The sequence below is a fragment of the Dermacentor andersoni genome, chromosome 3 (assembly GCF_023375885.2).
Source record: "Dermacentor andersoni chromosome 3, qqDerAnde1_hic_scaffold, whole genome shotgun sequence".
In the NCBI taxonomy this organism is placed as follows: domain Eukaryota; kingdom Metazoa; phylum Arthropoda; class Arachnida; order Ixodida; family Ixodidae; genus Dermacentor; species Dermacentor andersoni.
In genome coordinates this window covers 50,946,959-50,974,131 of record NC_092816.1, presented here as the reverse complement: position 1 = coordinate 50,974,131, position 27,173 = coordinate 50,946,959, and the positions used below count along the sequence as shown (strand labels likewise).

Sequence of the window (27,173 nt, the reverse complement as noted above, 5' to 3'; positions counted from 1 at the left end):
GTCGGAAACCAGCCATGGAAAGCGGATAAATCTTGTAAAATTCAAGGTACCATTCCAGGCGGCCAAGGATCATCCGTTCCATTATCTTTCCTACACAGCTGGCCAGTGCTATTGGGCGGTAAGAGGTGAGTTCTAATGGGGATTTGCCCTGCTTTAAGAGTGGCACCAGGCGGCTTACTTTCCATTCGTCAGGAACATTTCCCTCCTGCCATGAGGAGTTGTAAAGGCTCAACAATTCTATCCGTGCGGACTCTCCGAGATAGCACAAGGCCCGGTATGATATACCATCTGGACCCGGAGATGATGAGCGCCTGCAGAGAGCTAGTGCCGCTTCGAGCTCCTCCATTGTAAAAGGAAGGTCCATGCGGCAATCACGGGAATGGGGGACGTCAGCTCGGGCTGGAGGATCTGGACGAGTCGCTTGGTCTGCGATCCGCGCACAAAAGTCTTCTGCGACATCGATGTCTTGCCGCCCTTGGAAAAGCGCTAGCGCCTTGAATGGAAAACGCCGTTCCGGAAGGCAGCGCAGACCTTGCACCGTTTTCCAAATGTGAGACAGTGGCTTGCGGGGGTCGAGTGTCTGGCAAAACGTTGCCCACCGTTCCGACGCTAATCTATCCATACGACGCTGAATCTTCTTTTGCATCCTCCTGGCTGCCCTAAGGTCATGGATTGATTTTGTACGTCGATATCGACGTTCCGCCCGGCGACGAAGCGCTCGAAGTCGCTCTAATTCTATGTCGAAGTCCTTTCGCGTGGAAGAGATCGTCATCATGCGAGTGGCGTTTTGCATCGTCATTTTAATCGTTTGCTCTAACCCAGAGGGTAGGCCCTCGCGGCAGGCATCTTCCATCTCAGATTTGAAGTTGGCCCATTGAATCGTCCGAATGGTATTCCGTGAGCCTGATGTAGACGACAAGCCTTTGATGTTCAGATAGGTGGGAATGTGGTCACTCCCATGTGTCTCAATGTCTGGAAACCACTTCACACATCTGGCGAGAGAGTTGGAGACGAAAGCAAGGTCGAGGCAGCTGCCGTATGTCACGCCTCGAAGAAAGGTGGGGCTACCATCGTTCAGGAGAGTAAGGCCATAGTTGTGGGCGATACTTGCTAATCTTCGTCCTCTTGCATTTGTCCTTGTACTTCCCCATGCTGGATGGTGCGCATTGAAATCTCCTATGATGACCCATGGGGCGGGACAAACACTCAAGATATCCTCAAATCTTTTGGTATCGAAATTGCTGGAAGGCGATATATACACGCCTATGAGAGTAAACAAGAGTTTGTTCTTTTTAACTGTGATGCATATATATTGATTGTCGTCGTGGGGCGCAATTGGTTGCACAACATAGGTGAGTTCACGACGAACAAAAACGACGATTTTGCTGCATGCACCGTTTGTTGATGACATGATAAACTCGTATCCTGACAGTCTTATTGGTTTCGACAAGTTGGGCTCACAAATGACGATGAGTGGAAACCCATTGGTGTAGACAAACTGACGAAAATCTGAAATTCGTGATTTTAGCCCTCTGGCGTTCCACTGGATGACGGACGCTGCTTTGACTTCTTTCCGGAAGGATGGGGTATGAGTAGCCATCTTTCTAGTTGAGGGATGCAAGCACTGGGCTTAAGGCGTCCAACACTTTAAGTGCGCTTCGAGCAGATGGTGTCCTCATGTCCACTAAAAGCGCTCGAATGGCCTCCATGAGAGAACGTAGCACCGAGATGACTTGACGGTCTGTTTTGGGTGAATCATCCATGGCCGGAGAAGGATCAGGTGGGGCCCCGACCTTCTGAGGTTCTTTCGCAAGGGAGCGGCTCGGTAGCGTAGGCCATTCCTCTAAAGATAGAGTCTTTTCTGCTTCCTTCGTGGAAGTGGTGGGCCCTTTCGCGGCGCGGCTAACTGGCACCGCAGAGGAGTGGGTACTGTCACTTCGCGCATGCGTCTTCTTCGAAGACGTACGATGGTGCCGACGTCGACGCCGACGCCGGACTACTTTGGCTGCCTCCCTGTGGGCCGAATTGTCTCTGGCCATTTGCTTGAGAACCGCGCGTTCCCTCTTGATGCGGGGACAGTCTTTCGACGAGGCCGCGTGAGGGCCGCTACAGTTGGCACACTTCAGGACCGTGGCACCGCAGGTCTGTTCTGCATGAGGTTCAGCGCAACGGGGACACAGTAGCGAGTTGGGACACACGCCCTTGACGTGTCCTAGCCTGAAACACTGATGGCATTGAAGCGGCTTCTGGATGAATGGTCGAACCGGATGTCGAAAATGTCCGACTTTAACATGGGATGGGATACAATCCCCCTTGAATATTACTTTTACGCAGCGCGTATTCCCAAGGCGGCGCACTTGCGTAATGATCGTGCCTTCGTATGCCGGCTTGATGAGGCTAGGTAAGTCATCATTAGGAATGGCTATGTCGATGTCGTAAATCACACCGGCTATGGATGTGTCGTCGATCGGGATAAAGGGGCGCATTTTGATTCCGCCTAGCTCCGTGATCGCTTGAAGTTTTCCAAGCGCAGTCGCGTTGTACACATCTATGGCGAGTATATTCTTGCGTGGATTTATTCTTATATCTTTAATTTGATCCGGCACCGCACGTTCCAGAAAAATGGATAGGGCTTGCCTGTTCAGCAATCGTAGGTTGCTTGATGGCTCTTCCGGCATATAGATGATGACGTGTGGCCAGCGCGCAGGCCTTGACTTCATAGTCGTTGTGCTCGCAGGAGTTGACGGCGCTGTGTTGACGATTTTTCTTCTCGCCCTCTTACTCCGGACGGGTATGAAGCCGTCGTCGGATGAGTCGTCCGACATGGAGTATAGCTCGGTGTCTTCGGTGTCACTGGGGGAGCCAACTCGCTTCCTTGCGGTTGACGGCTGTGATGACGTCTGGCCAGGCGGGCCTCTAGCATGCTCCGCGTCCATGGCTGCAAGACGGGGAGGCGAGGCACCTCGAAAGCCGAAGATTTTACCAAAAATTCACAGAGCACAGAAACAAGTGTTCTGCCAAGAAGACACTTCGTCGTCTTCCGAGAGAGAGAAGAATGCATAGAAAGGCAGGGAGATTAACCAGAGGTAGTTCCGGTTGGCTGCTCTGCATGGGGGGAATGGTTAAGGGGATAAAAAGAGAAAGAGGGTGGATGGGGGAGATAGAGAGAAACAGAGAAAAGTAGGTCAAAAGTTTGCTTGCTCCTCAGTACACCAGCTAGATACTCTAGCGCAATACATCCGCTGTGAACACACGTTTTAGACGCACGGTGGCTAAAAAAGAGAGAAAGAAACAGAACGGGGCTGCAACGAGGACATTGGATAACGTGTAACCCAACCTGGAACTTTCACTCTGCTCCTATTGCAGTTCGATCAACCCGGCTTCGGGATCGGCCGCAACCAGCTGATCAACATGAGCACTCCCAACAACGAGCCCATCGTCAGGGCCTACAAGAAATACATGGCGGGCTCGATACGCTTCATGCAGCCGAGCCTCAGCGAAAGCGCAGTCAACGCCGCCGTCGAGGACATCATCACCTTCGAGGCTAATCTCGCCAAGGTAATTAGCACGCGCGTGGTCGCGAATGTCACACGTTCTTTCAGAGAAACTTCGAAACTCGATCAACGGGGCAAGAGCTAGTACATGACATCAATCAGGCGACGTTCTTTTCCTCTACAGGATTCTTAATTACGCAATAAAAAAAAAGAATGATTTAGTTCACTATGACAAAGTTGGCAGCTTTTTCGAGCCTACACGTGTTCTTATAGGTAAAATGTGTCAGGTATGAACACAGAAGATTGAAAATGGCCATAACCTCGGTATTACTCCATATATATTGACTTATTTGACTCAACTGCCTAGCCGCAGTGGAGCTTGATTGAGCGTTATGACAGTAACCTTCGAGTGTTAGCACTCAAACTCATAGCATGGTAAGCAATGAATGCGACGAGACAGGCGTCATGTAGACGACAAATACATTGGGTGGCGTGCCGCGTATTGTTCTGTTGTGGATGTCCTGGATCCAGTGTCCAGTGTTCTGGATGTCCAGGATATGCTCAGGACATCCAGTGTCCTGGATGTCCTGAGCATATAATGTCCCGTGCCCTTCGCAGCTGGCCGCGCCGAACGCTAACAAACTAGAACAATTCTAGCGCGGGCTACCTCGTGGGCTATTCGTCCTATACATAATTCTATAAATATCAAAAGCTCTCCTGCAGGTGATGGCTCACAACACGCGGAAAAGAAGCTCAGCACAATTCGGAATCGCTCAGCTCACATCCAAAGAAAGTTCATTAATAAGCGTAATAATATTTTCCGGCTTAGAATACGTTATTAGCACGAGCTTGGCAAACACAGCCTTGAAGAACGATGCGCTCAGAAGACGCGTACGGTTGCTGAATCCTTGACCCCCGTTGAACGGTGAGACGCATATTTTTCTTTCCGCATCGCTCCAACTTGCGCACGAGAAGGAAGTGCATGAAGGAGCCAGCTGAGTGACGAACTTAGCTACGGTAGAAAAAAAAAACTGAAAAAAACAAAAACTAATTTCGGACGCTTCAAGGATATATGCCAGTACATTGCACGTACATTCTTCCGGAATCCTGCTGCGCAAACAAAGACGGCAAAGATAGAGAACATATAGAAAGAAAACACCACTAATGAATCATGGCTTCATGCGAAGAATCTTAGAGCAGGACATCTTCGAATTTTTTTTTTCTTGCAGCGCACGAGGTCTCCGGAAGATCGACGAGTATTCGACACCATGTACAACCGGCGGACGATTGCCAACTTGAGCGCGGAGTTCCCTCAGGCAAGTTCATTTCTCACGACTCTGCTCAGTTCGCACAGTGGGAGGAAAACGCTCCTGGAGACGTCGTTGCCTTGCGGTGTTGTTCTTCGCAGGTACACCGTCGTACGCTCCGGGCAGTCACGTATAGAATACGTCGAAGGAGAATAAAAACAATGAGTGTTACGTAAGCTCTAATCGCTGCGCTTTTCCCTTGTTGTTGAAGGGGGGTGGGGGAGGGGGAGTGTAATAGCCGAAGGGTGAAACGTCGAGCAAGAAAATGTGCCTGATATGTAAATTTGCCCTTGCGCACGTTTCATTATCTTGAAATTTAGCCTACATGTGTGTGTATACGTCTAGAATAAAAATAAGAGACTCCTGCTGGTTTTTATCTACGAGTTTTTTATGAAAATGGGCTTCGAATGACAACCTCATTTGTGCATGATTGTACAAACGTGATATTTGCACGTTTCTACTATATAATGTTGTATATTGCCTTTTACCCATTCATTGTATATAAAGAATAATAAGCTGAAACTGAAACTGAAAGTGATATTTTAGGGCATGATGTTACTTAGGCCACAAAAGCATACATCGTTAGACTCATTTACGGCTTTTCTTTTTCTTTTTGGGAGAAAAGATATTTAACTATACGCTCACTTGTAGGATAAATATATTTGTCTGTAATTTTCCTAATATCATTATATGATCTAAAATCCCAACGTAGGCACGCTTTTCTGTGCGAAAATCAAGACGAAGACACTGAAAATAAAATGCCTTGTGTCTAAGTTGTACCGAAAAGTCTTTAATTTTGTGTCTAAAAGTCAGTGCGTAACTGCTACTTAATATAAAATGCCTGACCAAGAGTCAAAGGTGTGCAGCGAGAAAGACATTTTAAAAATTATAATAGGCTCTCGTTGTTGGAGAAGTTAGATGTTGGGAGAGTAGTCGTACGCTTCATTCTTAGGACAACGGTGCTAATGAAAGGAAGCGTTGTTTCATGCAATAGGCACGAGCATTGGACCCTTCTCCAGTGCGCACACAGCGGCGCGATTTGACGCCGCTCATGCTAGGCTTAAGCTACTTAGAATAGTAACGCTTGATGACTTTTGAATTTGACAGCAAATCAAGATCGCGACCGGTATGTTGCTGCTTCTAGGTGGACTGGCTCACCATACTGAACAGAATTTTCGAGCCAATCAATCTAACAATGACGGAGGAAGAAGGTGTTGTCATGAGGGAGCCGGAATACTACAATTCCACGCTCGACTTTCTCAAGACGGTCGAAGGGTGAGTCCCAATACAACATCTCACTGCTGCTTAAAAAAATGTGCCTGTTCCAGTTACGTAGTTTCCAACGACCATACGGTTTTGTAACCGACGTAACGAAATACACACGACGGGAAGAAATGTCGATGACGACATTTTCTCGTGCTTGAATTGTTTGGTCAACTAGCGCCTGGTTGATTCACTACGCATCCGCTAACTTATGCTATTTGTGTTAAACATAATCGACACCGTAGTTGAGTACAAGCCATGGCGGTGGCCTATATGCCTAATGTCTCCAGTCGTGTTAAAGATTCTTCCCTCTCGATTTACACGTGTTATTTGCCAGTTGGATCTATCGTGTGGTAGAAATATTTATAATTTTATCGGTTTGTCTATTTCTGTGCCACCGTCGACTGTGTTTATGAAACACCGAGCAGGTCGTGTGTTGCGTGCATGGAGCATGGTGTACGCTATTTTTTTGAAGCAATGTTTAATAGTTCCTTTTTCGGAAACTAATGTTTGCAGAGAAAGCTAGCGGCGAACCGCTTAGCATTTTACACAACAAACTTGTCTGCCGCCTAAATCTTGGTTGTGCCTAGCGCCAATGAAATGACAAACATTTGGTATTGTCGGTGCGACATATTAGAAGTTACGTGGGCACTTTGGAAACAAGGTGCATGAGCGTCACCTTTGTCGGCTAAGATTTCGATAAGGTGATTGTTTGCGCATGTTGGTAGGACATGAATGCAGCTTTTTGCGCACAAGACGAGCACGAAGAATACGCTGAGACACATGAGTCATAGCCACGCTAAAAAAGAAAAAAAAAACACACCAAGTGCGAATTATTCACTTCAAAACTTTTTATTAATGCATGAGGAATTTAATAGCACGAAAGTGATAGATGACGTTAATGGGCGTTGTTCAAAAAAAAAAAATAATAATTCGCGTAATTTAAAACTGAAGTTCTCTCCGACTCTTCCTATAACCGAATTACATGAAAGTCCGCCTATGTTGTTCCACCAAATCTGTGCAAGAACTCGGTCAAAAATGAAAACAAAAAAGAAAGACACTCATGGCAGGTAAAGCACTGGAGCCCAAGCACAGAAAGCACAGGTATGAAAACAACGAGGACGCTCGTTTCTAAGGAAGCTCTACTTGAAAGCAAGCAAAATTACATTAATATATTTCTGTGTTTTTACAAGCCAAAAGCACGACATGATTGTGAGGCACGCCATAGTGGAGTACTCTGTATTAATTTTGACTACCTAAGGTTCTTTAACGTCCACGTAAATCATGTAAACACATGAGCGTTCAAAGCAAGCACACATACTGTACACCTTGTTTGCAACTGTCATGATAATACAAAATAAACAGTCAAGAAAAATAATAGACTCAGTCCCATAGAAAGGGCGCATGTCTATAAATAGGGCTGTTGCGTTGGGTTTGTTCGTAGCCGTGGATTTTGAGCTCATTACTGCGCTCAGTGTACGACGTGGATTTGAAATTCCACTTCGTCCGAAGCAGTGCTACATCAAAAGGAAGACTGGAACGATAAATGCGTATGCCTTATCTCACATATTGCGTCGAACAAAAACTCTGGTCACGTGCATCGTGACAAGCGTATATGTCGCGAAATAAATCGCAGGGCTCCGTACTTGGTTACTGCGGACTTAACTACTGGGTGACAACTGCGCAAAGCCTGACGAAAGACAAGGCAGTAGAACTTCAAACAAGATGCTGTTTTCACGGTGAGATAAAGGCTTGAGAGTGTCCAACAACGGTGGAACAAAAAGAACGCGTCTTCGTCAGGGCGAAGACAAGTTCCCAACGTTGAAACGTTGAATGACGCTTTAGGTCATTGCTTAGAGGACGCTTGAAGTTCAAACTTCCATCTCAGTCTTCTGTTTTACTTTTCGGGCTGCGAACAGTTCGTGCTCAGTAGTTAACATGAAACAACCAGTAGATCCAGATTTCCTTCTCAGTGCACGTAGCTTAGCGTTGCACTAAACTTTTATTATTATTATTATTATTATTATTATTACTATTATTATTATTATTATTATTATTATTATTATTATTATTATTATTATTATTATTATTATTATTATTATTATTGCGTCGAAGAAGCTCCTTACTGGATGCCTTCCTGCAGGTCCACCATCTACAACTACGTCGGATGGCGACTGATGCAGAACTTTGGGCCAACGTCGTCTAAGCTTCTGCGCAAGTTGGAATTCGAGTTCGTGCGCGTCGTGCAAGGAGTGGAGAAGATCCTGCCCATATGGCAGCGCTGCATCGGCAGTATCAGCGCGTTACTGGATCACCCCATGGGAAGGCTCTACATCGACAGGGAATTCAGCCCACAGGCGAAAGATGACGTGAGTGCAGTATTGGCGGTTGTGGTCAGAACCGGTTTCAAAGGGCCGCTCACCAGCACGCATCTAAACGTTTTCGAAAACGTTGTACGTTGGAACTTGACAAATACTAGCCGCGTTTCGGAGGGTGGTCCCATTTCGGTGATTCTCGCTTAAATTCGGAGCATTTTCTTGCAACTTACACCGTCGTATTACTTAACCTGCAGACATGATGGTCACCACGTGATCAACTCAGGGCGTTCCCTTTTTTTTTTTAGTTTAAAGCGTCCACAGCCGCTTTACCGAAGGAGGTGTACCCAATCCAATAACCATCCATCAGACTCGACATTTCATTCTTGCGAGCCCGACTCCATTTCTGGAGCATACGGAGACTTCATAGAAACTCTGGCGACGTAGGATAGCAGAAGCGCACGAAATAACACTTCTGGTGTCTGTCTTTTACGCTTGTCCGTGCTAACTTCCTTTGTGTATTTGTGTATTCAGATATTGTGGTACTCAAAAATTCGTTCTGAACTACCATTGCTTGTGTGATATCGTAAGTAGAAGGATTACACGAACGCACGAATACCGATTTCTATTGAACAGCGCGCAGCGCCGCCGACGCACTTCTCCAAGCGTCAGGTTTCTGTATTAAAAACTCACACTTTGTACCGTTAGTGTTTCCTTTTACTTCGCATATATTCGCGATGTGCATCCACAAAATTGAGGGAAGTAAATTAGAGGTTCGTCGGCCTCGTTCCCATAGCGCCAGAGTTGAGGCAAGTCATTGCAGCGCGGTCGGCCTCCAGTTCAGTGCAGGGTACCGGGTGTTGCATTGAACTTGCAGGCTCTTGGCATACTGATAAGTAAACTGGAATGATTGCCGGCCGAGGCAAGAGCGCTGTATTGCGTCTGACGAGCTTATTGAAAACGAATTCATAATTTGACTATCAGGGCTCTGAAATCCGACCTGTGTTGTGCTTCCTCTTCAGATGGACTCACTCGTCTCTGATCTCAAAGTCGCCTTTAGTGCGCTCCTCCAACAGAACGACTGGATGGACGGCTACACAAAGGACCAAGCCGCCAACAAGGTAGAGATCTTAGTGCTGCTTTTTTGCTGGTACCGTGAAGGAACTTGTCGTTGTTTTCCCATTTGTGTGCATTGGGCTTATGATCATGGAAATCTTGGTGTGCTTATCTGGCACACGATAGTGTTCCCATGGGATGTTTGGTGCGTTCGTACTTTAAGAATGCGTGAGCAGCAAGTCCCATGAGTGGAACAGAACTGTGAATGAATATGTTGATTCAACGACAATTAATACCACGAACATCATTATTTATTAATATACAATCATAATGAATTCTGGGCCACTTGATATGTTAAGAGCGCGCCCAAGATGCTTTTGAAGGTACTGCCTTCTTTTTAGCTCTGACATTGAAGCAACACATACCTACCGAGAGGAGAAATGCGCAAAAGCAGTATATAGGGCGAAAAAGTAAACACACCTACACTTTTTTTTTATTGCACATTAATGATACTGAACGAAAATACGCAAGCGAATCTGAAACACATGCTAGTATACTGAGGAAATCGATTGCATATTGAGAAATTGAACATTAACGCACAAGTCTGGATGTGTGTGCGCGTGTGTGTGTCTATAACGGCGTCTAGTTAAGACGACTATTTAGTCAGCTACCCGAAAGGTGGAATACATGTAACTTTTTATAAGAATACCTAATTAGACAAGGACTATGATTGGACTGAGAAAACGCTTCAGAAGTTCGTATGTATCGAATTTTTTTTGTCTCTTGTTAAGGAATACCTAGTTATATTTTTCAGCTTCACTTACATCGCCACACACATCCCCACAACCCAAGTCTTTTTGTCTAGCGCTACTTGTTGAATGCGTGGACGAACGTCTCCGTGTTCGCTCTGAAGCCTCCGTGCTTCCAAATTGATAACATAACATAGGTGATAATAAGCAGTGATTTTGCGTCCTTTTTTCTTCAGCTGAACGCTATAGTGGACAACATTGGTTATCCGAGTTGGCTGAAGAATAACACGCACCTCAACAGCCGCTACGACATTGTGAGTATGCTCTTCTTAGCGAGGTTGTCTCAGTGGTGATTTTGTATTGCATGAATCAATGAAATGGCTGTGAAAATGAGCCCATGCAACAGTTTTATTAGGCGGAGCGATTTTTCAGAGCATAAAGAATCGACCAAGTTTGACCTATACGCGACAAATATTCCGCGAGGGGTCTCCCGGCGTTGTCGCCCTGCACAATAACTGCGCTGTAATTCGAGTCGCGCATTTTATGTGCATGGCTGGAACTACAACTGGAATTATATATGTAGTATATAATACAAAATTCTAGACGATATAGACTGGAATTACATAATATGCCCCACGTGCCTGTAGTAGCTGAAGATAGCCCGTGGTATGTGATCCGGAACTATACTGTAACTAACGGCTTAGTTATCGCTGAGCACCAAACGGAGGCGAATACAACAGGCCAGGCCACGTCGCAAACGTCTGAGAGAAATACGCTCCTTGTGGCCGCCACGTTATAGAGCGTTCGAACTGAGATGGGTTAACAGTGCGAAACTGTTCGTTGACGACGCTTGGATTGAAAGAGACAGGTTACACAGACGTTAACTATACGGAGCATTACAAAGCCTTGATACGTAATTGGGTAGCTTTACGTGTTCTTCTGTATTATTTATAATATCCTTGAAGAACTTAGTAACCATTTAGCAAATACAGTGACACATATCGTTTTGACGCTTTGATAAGTGAATGTTGTCCATTGACGCGCACTATTTATGTTCAACGGATTCGCACCTCACCCTCTGGAATGCTTCGCCGTGATGGTGCCAAAATGACGCTGCTTTCCTCTCAGGAAACGAATTTTTTTCTTCACTTTAGATCAAGCCAATCACACCGGGAACACCTTTCCTGAACGTCTACCTGAACGTTCGGTATAACGGAATGGTCAAGAGGCTTGAGAAACTTCGGACAACCTTCAACAGAAGTGAGGAGTAAGCCATATTTTGTGTACTTTTTATAGTTACCGCGATTAAATGGCAGCCGTGACAAGAATAACGCATGCCTTTTATTTCATTTATATTGCTTATCATGTATTTGAGGCTTCCCTACTGTACTGGCATCTCCCCTATGCTACTGCAAGAGTCATCCAACCGGTGCAACGGTTGTGAAGGGTCAAGTGGAAGAAAACGATGCTCTTCAAAAAAATACACACGCAATGATGATGATGATGATGATGATGATGATGATGATGATGCCCCAATGTCAGTGACGTGTTGAAATCATGTTAAACGACAACTGTTTCCACTTTGCCGCGTCATGCTACATTAAAGCTCATGTTTTCTCTCGCGCTTTAGCTTATAACCTGAATATTAGTAACTTATCAATGTAACACAAATGAGGTAACCGTAAAATGTAGCGCTGTAAAAAAGAAAGAAAGAAAGAGAAAAAGAAACATTCAGTGGCGATTTAGCGGTAGATGCGAGAGAAATGCTCAGCAGTACGTCGCGCTTTCTTGAGGTCTCGGATCCATGATTTGAACCGCGTTGGCCACGTTGCGAAGTGTTCGGTAGCTCACTCGACACCTCAAAGGGAGGTTTGCAGAAAAGTAACACTACTCGATGGCTGAGCCGACGACCGAACGTGGACGAACGCTTCTTCTTCGTGGGCGGCGGCTTGGACGCTACACAGCATTCTGCTGTTCAGCTTGAAGTCCTAGGTTTGAGTCACGTCTGAGGTGGCCGCACTCAGGTTTGAGCGGAAAGCAGAAACGGAAGGATAGTTAGCTTTAGCTGAACGTCAAGAAACCTATATAGGCGACATTCATCCGCAGCCTGTCACTACTATATCGTTGTCATATTCCAATTATTTAAGGGCTTTAAACTCACGCCAATAAAATTAATTAGCGAACTTGTAATCAATTAATACGTTATTAACTGACTCAGATAATCACGTCATCACTTGCTCAATCAATCTATGAATGAATGAATGAATCAATGAATCAATCGTATACTCCTCTTGCAGATATGTTGGATCGGCAGTCGTGAATGCCTTCTACAATCGTGTGGCTAATTCTATAGGTAAGTACACAAAGAAAAGCAAGTTAATTAGGTTCGAGCTTTGGAGCAAGCGTCAAAAGAACAACTGGCGTTGCTTCCGACGCGTGTCCGGGAAAACGCCTCAAGGTTGCTGTAACGATAAATGGTGGACACCGCCGACTAGAATTGAAGGGAGCACGTATTTCAAACCACTAAACACCAATGATTTTCACACGGTAACTTACAATTACCGCGTCATTGTTTCACGAGCACGAAAACTATTTCGCGCACGCCGGAAAGTCAATTTCCAGCCTCGTGCTACGGTAGTAATCGTTTGTTTAAGCGTCGTTTCACAATCACGCCACCTACATGCCACCTAATCATGTACGAACGTTGGTTTAGTGGTATTGGGGGTCACTGCTTCCCGTTTATTGCGAGTTATTAGCAGCGAAAAGTATGCAATAATTAATTATTTGCCCTTTGATAATTATTTTGATACAGCCGCGCCTCCTCGGGGAGAATATGTTAGTGTGAAGCTAGTTTACAAACGTAATATAGCACCCTGGCAAGAGAAGCATAAAAAAAGAACACAAACGTATCTTTTTGCCTAATATGTGCTCGAAACTGTGCCTAACTGCGTCAATCTATCGGAGATAATGGCCACAGGAGGAACCGAGTTTGTTTTTTGTTTTTGTTTTTGTCTTACTGACCATTCGTTGTTGTTGTTTTTATTTCAGCGTTTCCCGCGGGAATCCTTCAGAGTCCCTTCTACGGCTACGGCCTGCCACCGTGAGTGCATCCTGTGTCACCGCTCTTACGCAAAGAAAGGGCCTGAGAAAGCAAATATTTATCGACTGTTAAACAGTCAGTACACTTTTTGCAAATTGGAGCCAACAATGTTTTCCGATTCACAAGTAGTAAAACATATCTTTCGGTTACTTTTACAAGGCTGTTAGAATGACCAAATTTCCGAACCGAATCCAATGGGAATTTTAGAGAAAAACCACCTTTCAATGTCGAATGAAATATTTCTAGCCACAGTGCAGCAGCAGGTATATTCACAAACGGAACTCGCTTTCCTTATAAGCCTTACGTTGCTTCTGCAATTTACCCTCTCGGAGCAAGAATAAGGTGAGTATTTGTAGGTCGTCGAGAGAGAGAGAGAGAGAAAGAGAGAGAGAGAGGAATATAGGAAGGCAGGGATGTTAACCAGTCAAGGGTCTGGTTGGCTACCCTACGTTGGGGAAAGGGAGTTCACTAAAAGCCGCACCACGAATTCAGCCAAATAACTGTGGCCCAAATAGTCACGTTTAATAAACCAGTACAGGGACAGTTTCCGGTCCGCTGTCAATAGCGATAAATTTCTTGCTTTATGCATTTTTTATTTTTGTTTTCACACTGCAGCCATGTACGTTCTGATCAGATTGTTCTTAACATTTCTTTCATGGAAATATGTGCATTGTCTTTCAGTTCTGTAAACATGGGTGCAATTGGCTCCATAATCGGCCATGAAATCACTCACGGTTTTGATGACGCAGGTGAGTATTGGTTTGTCTACGTGGTTTACCTGTTTCGGTAGTGTGAAAATCATGGCCGCAGTATGAATGCTTCCAACAGACGACACTATACGCGTGGTCAAAATGGTTTTCGATTCTCAGTACAAGCTAGTATTCTGATGCGTCATCAGTGGGAATCTTTCAAAGTAAAGTGTATTAACAGCGTGTACAGATTAGTGTGGTTCAATACAGAAAAAAAGCCACGGTGATAAATGTAAGGGGTGAAAAATAAACGTCACAGGAAAATCAATACATCAGGCCTGACGCAATCTGAGGTCCCCACGTATCGCCTTGACACATTTATTTTTGTCAGCGTACGCGTCAATGAACTCGCAGGAGAACCAACCATGAATGCTGAATTCCCTGAATGAGGCCCCGTACTTACGCCGTCGTGTTCAAATTATCGCTAAACTTTATTTCATGCTCGAATAAGACGTTCATCACTTCCATAGCAGCATTCTAAGTACCCTCACTTTGATACGTGAACACCTGACAGTTGAAAATCGCCTACTTGTAAAAAAAAACCGACTGCAGAGACAACCACTAGGGTAAATGCAAATGTAGAAAACAACGGTAGCACTTCGTTCCCTCTCTCAATGTTTCATTCGTGAAAACATTTGTTCCTCTCACTGTGTGAAGGCTCTCCTCAGCGGGGCTCTGTTCTTTCCGCGTCGTGCAGGCAGCCAGTTCGACTTCGAAGGCAACCTCCGGAACTGGTGGACACACGACACCAGGCAAAAGTTCCTCGACCGTGCCAAGTGCTTCATCGAGCAGTACGGCAGCATCGTCGATCCACAAGCGGGCATGAACGTACGTCTTCAAATCCGAATATATTAGGGAAATTTCCGCGAATACCTCTGTCGATTCGAGGCATAGGCCACGACGGCGAATCGGCGTTTGAAGGTGTGTTCGATAGCAAGTACGTGTAGCTTTCTAGATGGCAGTTCGAGGGGAAACGATCTTATGATGTCTCGTGATCGCTTATCGGTTACCGCCTCTGCCGGGTGCCGAATATGGCAAATTGCTCAAACGCTAAGAATGTCAAATTCAACGCTTTTAGAGCATGATAAAAACAAGAAGTACTTGCGCACGGCAAATGTAACGACCGGGATTGTCATGAGCTGTAAACCATTACGTTAAGCAGTATTTAACGCAGTTTTAACCTGGCCGTAAAGGTGCTTTTACGCGTTATGGGATGCCGGTACACCAGAGGCACCGACATGCGCAGTCGTGATGGTGGCGTGAACTTGTGTCGCTTACGAAAACTATTTATTCAGCATAGGGTCATTAAAGTTACGGCAGGTTAGCCTTCTTCTGGTGCACAGGCATTGGTTACAACATTCATTCGCGTACATGTCGCTTTATTTTAACCTTTTTGCGAAAACAATAATGCAATATAGGAATCTTGCTAAAGGGTTGTAAGCATGAAAAGACGTATATGTCACTATGTGGGCGCTACAAGCGGTGCTGCTGCCATCAATAACTTCGATGTTTTTGTATTCTGTGCAGTGTATTATGGTTACGAGTACAGGTAGAAACTCACTATTTGGTTTACATGAACTTTCTTGTCAACACTGAATAGATCGGTGCACTCCCTTAGAGTAAGCATAAGAAGGCGGCAATGCTTGTCTGACAAGTGGCCCCATAGGGACACGCGAAGGCACCTAAAAGCGCCGAGGATGAGACAACCCTGGAATACTCACGGAACTTTCATTTGGTAAAAACATGCAAATATCGGACCTCGTTGCAATGGTCATAGGGCACGCACGAGAAACTGCGAATGAGTTTCAAGAGAACACAAGAAGCCCAATTCAGCGCTTATATGAAGCACTGTTAACTATATTTATAAGCTTGAACTACTTGCTTGGAGCCAGAAATCGAAATTTCATATCGGCAACACCTCGGGCAGCACCGCTGATACGCACATCACACTGCTTGAAAGATAAGGCGTAGCCTTTAAAACTTTTCTCACTTTCCAGCGTTCTGAAAAAAAAAAAACCAGACGGTCTTTATCATAATGCTGACCTACACACAACAGCTCACACGCGTACATTGAGTTTCGTTTGTTTCTTTTTCTTTTCAAAGGACATCGTTCTTTGAGATGATTTTCTCGTGCTACATTTCTTCCCGCGGAAACGATGACCTTCAGGATGAGGAAGCCTTTACAAGTCTGATTAGCAGCAGTTGTTTGTTGTACTGGTTGCACATAAAATGGCAGCTATATTTGCTTATACCAGGTTATATGGTGTAATGTTTGCGGATAAGGACAGTTCGTTACGTATGTTTGCAGATGTAGCTAGCCTCTCGAGTATTTTATCTTAGTATTTGTTTTCTTTAGTTTCGCGAAACGTTGCGTTGCATCTCAATAATGTACAAAATATTCGCTGCTGCCATTTTCACATTCCGAACGGCAGCAGCCTGCACGCTGCTCAGTGCAAGGTGAAAGCACATATTAGCAGAAAACTTTGTCCAGCTTAATGCCTCCCGTGCCCCATTCTTACCCCGAATTCTGACCAGGAATGGCTAAATTAGTTTTTTAAAACTCCCGGTTACTAACATGTATTGCCTCCTCAAAGATAATTAATTTGCTTCAGTTTGCGCTGCATATTGATTACGTGCTGCCATTTACCAAAAGCCCGGCTAAGCACTGAGACAAGGCTAGCCTCGTCCATGGCAATGCTATTCAATGCAGAGTACCGCCGACCAGCTGAGATCGTCTTTTGCCTTTTCTACCTTAAACCCGCGGAGGAACGCAGTTCGTCCGAGGCACGGTATAGGAACCTTTAGCTCAGGCGCTCCCATCTAAACGCATGAAATTGCAGAAGTTTTTCTCCGCATTGACTCGACCCACTTTGGTGACGTTTTTCCCTATTTCAAGTACATTTTAATATTTAACGGCTGTACTGTATATACCGACTGTTTCAAATTTATTTGAACAATATGTTTGCAGGCTTCTTTAAAGATTTCGAAATTTACATAAACTGAGGAATCGTTTTTACAAATTTCTGACTGAAAAATTAAAAAAAAAATAATAACATTTCTGTAAATTGCACCTACTGCGCCACCAAGGCGGACAAAATTGATTTATTATAGACCTCTCTTAAATATGACTAATTTGCGAGTAGGGCTTTGATTATAACAATGTCACGTAAGCTCTAACTCTTCTGTAGCACATCTCTAGATGCCCTAACAGGTGGAGTTTAGGGAACTACCATATCTGTGTTTGGTGCGGATTTAAGGATGTTTAAGCTTTGTTGTTTAGTATTTTATTTTTCAAGTTACTGATATTCGGAAACTTTCATATAATAACTACGAGGCTATGAATCAAAGCACTGCTTTACACGGTCGGTAGAATCTATCTTTGTCTTTCAAATACAAGAAATTTCCTTCATAATCGATTCAGCGGTTGTCTGAACCGATTTCGTGCTTTACGTGTATCTGAATGCGAAAATCGTAGTTGTTCCTGAAGCAAAACTTCTTCTTGATAATACAAGGCAAACAATGTTTTCCAAAAGGAGAGCGTAAACTTCATCACTCGGCAAACAGACTGAACAATGGCTTTTTCTCGCGCCCGAGCTTTTCTCCCCCGGGTCCCCCGAAGACTCGGACTTCCTAGTGCCATTAATAACTTATGCAGATGTATTGCAGCACTTACGCTTATCGCGACGAAAATACCCGGGCCCGACCAAGGGATTAGATAAATCAGAAGAATGTATTTTACGAAGATTACAAACCATGTCTTTTAATAACCCAGTCAAGCTACGTGCTATTGAGCCTCAATCCTTTTGGGCCGAGTGTAAATTCTGCAGGCAGAAAGCAGATTTGTACCATACGGTATGGGCCTGCCAGGCTAATAGTGCTTTAGAAACTATACGACAGCCAACGTGGGAAGAACGGGAGGCAGCCCTGTCCAGCTCAACCCTCGAGGACCAGCGAGCCCTCGTGGAAAGAGCTAGGGCGGCGGCCTTAGCCAACGGAATTACGGAATAAGAATCCGACCACCCTTCTCCTAACTCCCCTCCCTTTTTCCTTTCAATAAAACGTTTTTATCATCCTCATCTCGTGGGAGGCCATCGAAGAGTGTCGTCAGCAATGTTGCAAACTCAACTGCAGTATTACCCCTAGCGACGTAGTTCACGAACATAGTCTCTTTCGCCCTGTACCTAGTCTGAGCTCGCAGGCTATATTTACGCCACAAAGAAGGGCCTTGATGTCTGCGCTCAAATTTTCAACAAAAACGGTCATCCCTTGAGCTAAGGCACGTCCTTGGACCATGGACAAGCGCTACCTGGGCCTCTCGTGCAACGGAGCCACTTTTGTGTTTCCTTGGAGACACTGGTCCCAATAACACTCTTTACTGGAGTGTTGAGTGCTGTGTTTTGTGTATCTGTGTTGTCAACTGTGCACATCATTCCAGTTTCCATCCTATTCATCTGAAGTAGCACGCTTGGCATGCCGTCAGGCAAACCACACCAGGATTCATTAGAGAACTCCTCCTCTCTCTCTCTCTTCTGTTTTTTTGCTTCATTTTCTCAGCTCAATGGCATCAACACGCAAGGAGAGAACATCGCTGACAACGGTGGCATTCGGGAGGCTTTTCGGGTAAGTAAAATTTGTCGGAGGTCACGCGATTTGTTGACGATAGCGACTAACTTCTTAAATATATAGCCTCATGGGTTCAACGCGGAACCCTCAGTTTTGTAATTGTGTGCTGTAAGCCAATGTGCCTCCATACCAGCGGCCGGAATGTTCTAAGGCAACAACAGTTTTGTTGTGTTATTAGCAATCTCGTGCTGTTTATTTTGTTTTTTTAATGAAAGAAATGCGAACGAAGAGTTATAATCTCAAGAATCTCATTATATTCGAAGCACAGAATTTGCAGTGATGCATCTCCGGAATACACAGACCCACACGAAAAAAAAAAAAAAAAAAAACATAGGAGATGCAGCCATTACGCCGTTTAAGGTGGACAAACTTAATCATATTGTACACAGCGGTGACTACTTGTCAGTTTTTAAGCCCTAGATGTTTATACAGCAATTGGCAAAATAATAATTGCTTGCGATATAGTTTACAAAATGTCGTTGTAGTTTACTGCCATAATGTTGTCACTGTACCACCGCATGTCGTTACGGTTTCATCGAATGCGAATATCTATAGCCCTAAGAAAACATCGTTATTTTTGTGTCGTTCTCTTCAAAATTTATCGATACCAGCCGTATACCACATGTTAAAACTGCGCAAGAGCTTTGCTTACGTTAGAAACGCAATTGCGCCATTGCGGCACAAATATTTCTCTCGCTTTCTCCACTGTTAAAACGCACCTCGTTGTGTCTCTGGCAGGCGTATCGGATCAGCTTGGCCAAGCTGGGAAAGCCAAATGGCGTTGCTCTGCCCGGTCTCGAGCGCTTCACCAGCGACCAGGTGTTCTTCATCTCCACGGCTACGGTACGTGGAATCTGTGTTTAAAATGATCAGCGCAAATGCGGCTTTTCTTGTGGCATCACTATGTCACTCAACGACAATTTACCCGTACCAAAGTGATTTTGGAGTTTCGCGTCAATCAAGTCGTATCAAACCGTACATCGACTCCTATCTTTGCTGAATACTTTTTAAGTGCTCCTTTTTGTTTTGTGTCGAACGTGCTGTAACCTGAAAAAAAAAAAAAGATTGAGTGCTAAGCAACTTTCTTATCAGTTTTGTATATTTGTAACTCTTAAAATAAGATAAAGAAAGTATCGGAATCAATGTAAAACCGCGCCAGAGACTCCCTACTCCTGTTTAGATCGAAAAAGCTAACACAAGGCCCCATTTTGGAACATGCTCGTATTTTGTTCCAGCACAAGCCTGCGTTGTTTATATGTTGGCTGTTGTGTGGAAAGTGCCTTGGTGTCACCGGATATTTTCATTTGTTGTAAACTAGTTTTTTTCCTTTTGTGTGTGTTCAATAATTGCAGTTCCTTCAGGACGCACAAGCGAATTGTCCGACACAGCGACAGTCTCGTATCATGCTATCAATGCGTGTTACTGCGTGTTGCACTTACACGAAATTTAACATCCACTACGATTATTGTATTTTCTCCTTCTATCACTCTGCAGGCCTGGTGCACCAACATGAGAACGCAAGAACTTAAGAACGACATCCAGTACGACACGCACAGTCCATCGAAATACAGGTAAACACCACGATGCCTCTCTTACTCTCAACATTCTTGTACGTTCAGGTAGGGTCTGGTATCCCCACTGTTTCAACTATTTTAGTTACGTAGGAAGATATCATAACTGACACCTTGCTTCTGATTTAACACACAATGCAAGTTCTTGTTACTGCGCACTCTATTTACCTGGCGCAGACCGGGGAAACCGAAGCTTAAGATAGAACGAACAGGAGCGCTGAATATGACGCGATTTTACTTCTATAATGATGACTCTGTACTTACCCTTATATGGAATGATAATACAATCTATAAGCTTCGAAAGTGGCCACCGAAGAAAACACAAGCAAACCAAAAAATTCAAGATCTCCAAAGATAACGTGTCACTTCGTGACGCGCTCGGTTTCTATACCCGTGATCAGTTTCAAACTCTGAACGTCGCGCGAACGTTCTCTGAATTGCAGGATCTTGAGCCTTGTGTTGTCACCCTTTATTCTCCCCAGTTTTATTCCTGCGCTATTACAGTTGAATACGAACTGCTCCCACGTCTCCGTGTAATAGGGTTCCCTGTTAACTTCGTAAGCATCTCTGTTGTGTAAGTGAGTGCGTGTATGCGTATATATCCTGTTTGTGTGCTATGTGTATCGTAATCACCGCACAGCACCTCGAGAAGCATGCTAGGAGTTCAGACAGGTTAACATCTGCAGCCAGTGATTAAAGCTAATATATTTATATATAACTCGCCAAAATAATGACATCATTTTGAGGTTTCTGTTATCGTTTCGCACGTTTACGTCTCGGAAGATTTAGCATAAAAGAAACGCGATGTCGGTGTCGATCTCAAAATTCTGAGGAATAACTTTCTCAAGAATGTAAAACAAGGTGTGAGCAACTTGAGTGATAGAATGGCGTGCAGATCTTTTTTTTTTCTTCTTCCTCTGTGCTAGCGGAACGACCTTCCGCTTAAAAGCCGGGAGCGTTTCACGAGGTCAAACAGCGAGACACATGCAAACACGGCCGCTCAGGGTGACGAGAATATACGTTCAAGCGAAATGGCGCGCGCCAACCCATCAGGTGCGACTGGCCTCCGAGCACGCTTGAGAGCAGCACAATACCACTGCGCAGACGCTGCCTCACATGACTTTTTTTACACGCATTCCGCGGACCTTCTTTGCAACCCGGAAGAAAGGATTACGTGAGACGTATCGTGAAGGGAACAACTCGATCGGTGGTTTCTGAAGGTGCTCTACAAATCTGCGTATCATACTTGGAGTCCTCAGCCAATAATTTAAACAGTTGGGTAATTAAGCTTAATTAATTAGGAAGTTCTTGGCTCAAGTTATGAGGGACACCTTGTATAATATTGCGGCTGCGAGGTGACGTGAGGGTTTGGTGGTTCGGCCAAACCGCATCCTCAAATGTAACTCGACCCTAGACCTCTCGTACATATTTTTTTTTTTCAAGGTCAGGCTACATCTGAGTAAATACGAAAACTGGTCACCCAAGACCGGACAGCGAGGTCTTTTTCTCTTGCTCCAGCTTTCTCCGCCTGAGGCATTCGCCTCTTCGAATCTACACTGCCCCACCCATATTTTCTCACTACATTACCTAGAGGGAAATCTGTCGCGGCTGCGCTGTAGTATACATGGGAATGCCGGTATACTGTGACCTCGGATTCGCACTGTTCTCTGAGAGCCACGACACCGTGAAGACAAGCACCGTTCCCTCTGTCACATTCATTCTTTAATTCATTTTCTACTAAAACAGTACGTAAGACGTTGTTTTAGCTTCATTATTGCACAAAAACAAGTTTTGCTTAATTATGAGAACTTTTTATTGCATGTACAATTACACGAAACGTAAAAAGCACCGGCGGGCCGCTAAAGTTGGACGACAGACGACAAGATTCGCGCATGCGTTGAAACAGTTTGTCGTCTGTTCTTGCTCTTTTTTTTTTTTCGCATGGTTATGCGTTGTAGGTGAGTAAACGTCATTGGAAGACGTATTATGGGTGCACGAAAACCTTTTATGAAGATTTTACACTAAGAATGAGTTATTTGTGTAGCCGTAACCGCGTTTTAGAAGAAGCAACTTACAACGCAAGCCAACACAAGCCTCGCAGACACATATATCATTATTCCAATGAATGCACAGCACGCCTTAGGAAACTCCCATAGACGGTGGCGCCAGAGTTTCCTTTAGGCATTATAGTGAGAAAGTCTATAGCCCCGCCAGAACGTGTGCAGCAATGAGGAAGTAACACGTCTGACGTGACACGCTGTCAGTTTGCCGATATGGCAAGAGAGTTTGCAAGAAAAAGAGATGCTACATCGATTTGACCGTTGTATCCTTTTTTATTCTTCGCATCAGACGTGTTATGCCTTATTCGAACGCAAAAGTCAGCTTGAGTTAGCAGAATTAGGCTGTCACTCTAGACGCATGCGACGAAATTAAAGATAGGAACCCTCGGTTCTTTCCCAGATCTTTACTTATCACCGGCGTCTTAGCCTCAGCGAGTTAGCCCGTAACCTCTCCAGGCAAGGGAAAATACGCCGAGCATTACAAGATTACTACCGCTGATGGTTACCTCGGTGGATCTATTAGCCGTTATTGGCGAACAGGTCCCTATGAGCGGCCACTTAGGCGAATTGGGAGATGCCTGCCGGCTGATCCAAGCTCCAGCTCCCATGCTTTTGCTGTCGTGTTTCTGTTTAATCTAACTATTTAGAAACGGAAAGGTAGGCAACACCAGGACCGCCCGTCGCAATTCGAGGTGAAGAAACTGAAGCTACACATTTCTCCATATAACGCGAGCACATAATTTAAACACACCGCTCCGTACTAAGTCTACAGAGAGAGAGAAAGATAGAGAGAGAGAGAGAGAATAAGCTAGGTAATAACAATACAAAATAACACTAACCAGTACAAGCGGCCTACATTCAATCTCGTTAATTCATAGAAGTTCGTGCCCGCTGGGCAATAAAAACACTATTTCACATACGCGCACCCGCGAATATCATGTAGTCCTTGCACTGCGAAATAATGTACACCCTCAAAAGTGAGTAAGGATGTAAATCTGTCAATAACTCGGATCTTTATATCCATTTTGGGTGCCAGTGGGGGAGTTATAGGCAGATTTACACCATTATTACCTTTTGAAGGCGTAAATCATTCTATAGTGACACATGCGCCTACAAGAGCAAACAACCAATGTAAGCAGAGTGCCCACTGCACGCTTTTACTAACGCATTGTATGAGCAGGTAAACTTTCGTCTGAGAATTCGCGACCACGTGACAGCGGCAAAGGGATCACGGGAGTGCCAGTGAGCGCTTGGCGGTCCTTGCATTTCTTAGTCCGCGCAAGTTCATCGGTGCGCGTGTTCTAACCTCATGAAGCGCCCTGTGGGAAAAGACTCTTCGGCCAGGTTTATTGTCGCAGAGCGTTAAGCCGTCCCAACATGGCGTGCTCAAGGTCACAAGCCTAACATCAGCATTCTCCCCGGTCGCGAGACCATCTGTCTCTTCCTCTTATTCGGTGCGCCGCTCGAGCATGATTTCCAAGACGCTCGACAGCTGAGCCCTGAACTGTTGAACGCTCTGGTTGTTTTAAGACAATGGACCTTCAACATGCGCGACTGCTACACTGCTTCGGCGACCAATCTGCCGTTAATGAGAAGCCAATTGTTCAACTTCCCCGACATTTTCTTCGATTTTCCACTCTGCTTTTTTTTTTCGCTTTTCTCCATTTCTTCCATAAGTCTATCTCGCACTGCCAGAGTATAGTACCAGTGACCCTGGCCTTCGACCTCTCTTTACATCGGGCGGGCAAATTCGGCACTAGTTGAAATCGAGCGGCAAAGTACAGTGTGAGTTGGTGTATACGTGCGTGAGAGAGAGAGAGATGGAGAGAGAGAAAGAAAGTGGAGTTATCGATCCAGCGGGGGAAAAGTTCTGGAGCCCGGATCCGACCGAAGCGTGCCGCGCACGCCAAATCCATCACTGACAGGCGTGCTAGTAGCGCTTGGGAATCGCACCGCTCTAGAGCAGGTGTTTAGGTTTTAATTCTGAGTGGTCGCGGTTGCGCGCGAGGGAGGGAGCTCACTAGGAGTTCGCTTGTGCTCCGTTCGCTGTATAGTGGCGCCGATAAGAAAAAAAAGAATATGTTTGTCGCCGGAACAAGTTTAACTCTTTCAGGTCCAGTGAGTCCTGTATAAGGTATCGCGATTCTGTGGAAATAGTATCTGCAGTATTTGACGTAGGAAAGAACGAAAACGGCACGCAAGGTGAGCAACAAGAGTGCCATCAAGTTTTATTATAGTACTTTTGGTATATTTGTTAAGTGTAAAATGTTTGTTCTGACAAATTTCGCGAAAGTCTACACTTTGCAGTACGATGACAATTGGCCCGCGGTGTCGACTCTTCCTTATTTTATTTATTTAAGAAATTCGGCAGTCCGAGGACCAAGCTGGCGGGCGCACAAGATACTAAAGACCGTATTGCAAAGCAAATTTCAAAGTGCATAGTGCCAAACAAAATTCATGTGAAAAAAATAAAAGGAGCCTGCCTGCCTCCCGAGACATATACCATGCCTCGGGCTGCTTGTAAATAGTTTTGAAATAATATGTAGGCCTCGTTGAGGCACTAATAATGGCAAACTTGGCATGCAAAGCGCTACATAGCTACCTGGCATATGCTGGTACATGAGAAAAGGTTTTAAGGTGCCCTGTACAAGTGCGCTAGAAAGTGTTTGCTCGTACCATTTCCTTTCTTCTCTGGTTCAGATGCGCGGAACACAAACTTGTAACCTCGAAAACAAAACTCGAACCAGCAAGAGTTAACCTATCTTCTGTTCTTTAAGTGATCCAAACTAACGGAAAGCACTTGCAAACAACTCAAGCTACAAATCCAAGAGGGGGGAACGTTGGGCCAGTTGGTCCGACATGTTTAAAGAGGAAAAGAACCGCGACTTCAGACGAGACGTAACACGAAGGAGTGTACCGTTGGTCCTGTCCACTCCTTCGTCGCGTCAGAAGTGTTCTTTAGTTGGTACTTATGCTTCGTTCGACATCTGTTACCAGTTCACATAGCAAAAGTTTCACGGACCACAACCTCTGATAAGTGTGTCAGCCATGCTTTCCAACGAAAGTCTTCCTATACGGCCCTTTAGTATTCCCGACTTCTACGCTCAAATTCTAAAACAAAGAACACTCAGATGAACTACCGTCTGGTGAGACCCCTGCTTCCTTGCACAAGCTGGCAGTTGGCCTAGTGCTACTCCCCTGCACGCTATGACGACTGGACAAGCTTGTACTCACAGAAAGCAACATTCTTGGCTACTGGCTCACACGGACAACAGCGGGAGTTGCTATGACGACTCGGCTGCGTTGCATGAAAGAAGCTGGCATTTAGCGACAATTCGGATTGTGCGCCACTGTGCACTGTGTGGCGTTGCATGTCTATGTATGTGTTTTTTTTTCTCTTTTTTATTGTTTAACCTAGGTAGGACATTAGGCAGTATAATAGCAAGAGCTTTGTGGCGCAACCCACCGCCCCGTTCCAAAGGGGACGCGCATAACACCCATCCATCCATGTGTGACTGTGCTGGAATATCTGTGACACTTCACAGACTCTTTCAAAGCACCGACGCGCACTGTTTCATATGGTTCATTTTTTCTCTTCTCGTCCCCCTTCCCCTTTACGGGGTGGTCAACCTCCATGGTTTTCATTCATACTCTCTCTCTCTGTCTCTCTCTCTATATATATATCCAGCAAAATTGTTCATGTCTTGTCTTGTTCATGCAGGGTTAACATCCCCATGGGCAACCTGGTCGAGTTTTCGCACGCCTTTGGCTGCCCGGAGGGAACACCCATGAACCTGACTCACAAGTGCATCCTGTGGTGAACAACTCTCGTCGCTTCGAAACCGCGGCTACCTCGGGGTCTGAACGGCTTTCGTTCCAGGACTTTGTAGACGGCGTAGCCTGTGACAGCGTAACAGAACCGAGTCTTCAAGAGGCGGCCGGGGACAGGCGAAAAAAAAAAAAAAAAAACGAGACGAAGAAAAAGCAATCCCCCGCCTGCTTCCACGAACCATCTATCTCTCTCTCTCTCCCTCTCTCCGCAAGTGGCCCGTAGCTCCATACTACACCCGAATGCATTTACTCTTGTACATACGCGTGAGCTTTCATTCAAATTTCATGTCGAAATCGCGTGTATCCTGAAGCTACGCAGGGTCATCGGAGGAAGAATGGCATGGAGAAGAACACGTCATTGCACGAACGATCTTTCTTCTTTTATTTCCGAATGACGTTCTTTTGTAAAAAGAAAAAAAAAAAGAAAGATGGATGTACAGTACAACTGCCTTTTATCCTTGGTTCTCTTTATGTTGTGTTTGTTTGTCTCCGTTTCTTTTCTGTCTGTCTTTGGAGGCGCCACTGCCCGATGACAATTAGTTTCTCGTTTCCTCGAGCGTCGCTTGAACAATAGGTCCCGTGGGTACTGGTGCTTTCAGTCGCCCTACATGCTAAAAAAAAAAAAAGACGATGGCTTAGTAAATGTAATGCAAGAGCATTCGCTTTCTGAACATTTTGCCGTAGTTCGCCCCCTCTTTCTGGGTGGTGGTTATCACTGAAGTGATGAATTTATACTTCGTGTATCTGAATGCCAGAAAACAGGCAAAACAAAAGAGAAAAAAGAATTTTTAGCGCTGTTTTTTGAAACATAAATCACAGGCTTTTCTCCTGAGTTGCCAACGAATCAAGGCGTCCCGAGCAGCGCGTTCTTAAAATATTGCCTCACAATCGTAACTGTGTGAAGCATGACCACAAAATATGTTACAATTTATGCATAATACGAGACAAGCGATACGCCTTAGGCAGCATGTTCTAACGACACAGCAAAGAGGCCTAACTACAGCGTGATGCTTCGCGCGGGTATTTGCGAAATACCCAATAGACAAGTTGTGTAT

At 45.0% G+C, this 27,173-nt stretch overlaps 1 protein-coding gene across 3 annotated transcripts in view; it reads left to right on the top strand.

Annotated features, from left to right (window-relative positions):
* The window catches only part of LOC126548291 (neprilysin-1-like), a 100,259-nt gene extending 73,679 nt beyond the window's left edge, over positions 1-26,580 (top strand). For all 3 annotated transcript variants that reach the window (XM_055063773.2, XM_050196441.3, XM_072287148.1), the window contains 15 exons: positions 3,367-3,558; positions 4,724-4,810; positions 5,946-6,076; positions 8,208-8,433; positions 9,402-9,500; positions 10,421-10,498; positions 11,339-11,451; positions 12,482-12,537; positions 13,233-13,284; positions 13,966-14,033; positions 14,731-14,861; positions 18,588-18,653; positions 19,395-19,499; positions 20,151-20,227; positions 26,009-26,580. In XM_055063773.2, coding sequence (XP_054919748.1) covers positions 3,367-3,558; positions 4,724-4,810; positions 5,946-6,076; positions 8,208-8,433; positions 9,402-9,500; positions 10,421-10,498; positions 11,339-11,451; positions 12,482-12,537; positions 13,233-13,284; positions 13,966-14,033; positions 14,731-14,861; positions 18,588-18,653; positions 19,395-19,499; positions 20,151-20,227; positions 26,009-26,108 — 1,581 coding nt within the window. In that variant the 3' untranslated portion in view covers positions 26,109-26,580. The remainder of the gene's footprint in view (positions 1-3,366; positions 3,559-4,723; positions 4,811-5,945; positions 6,077-8,207; positions 8,434-9,401; positions 9,501-10,420; positions 10,499-11,338; positions 11,452-12,481; positions 12,538-13,232; positions 13,285-13,965; positions 14,034-14,730; positions 14,862-18,587; positions 18,654-19,394; positions 19,500-20,150; positions 20,228-26,008) is intronic.
* Positions 26,581-27,173: the final 593 nt, after the last annotated feature.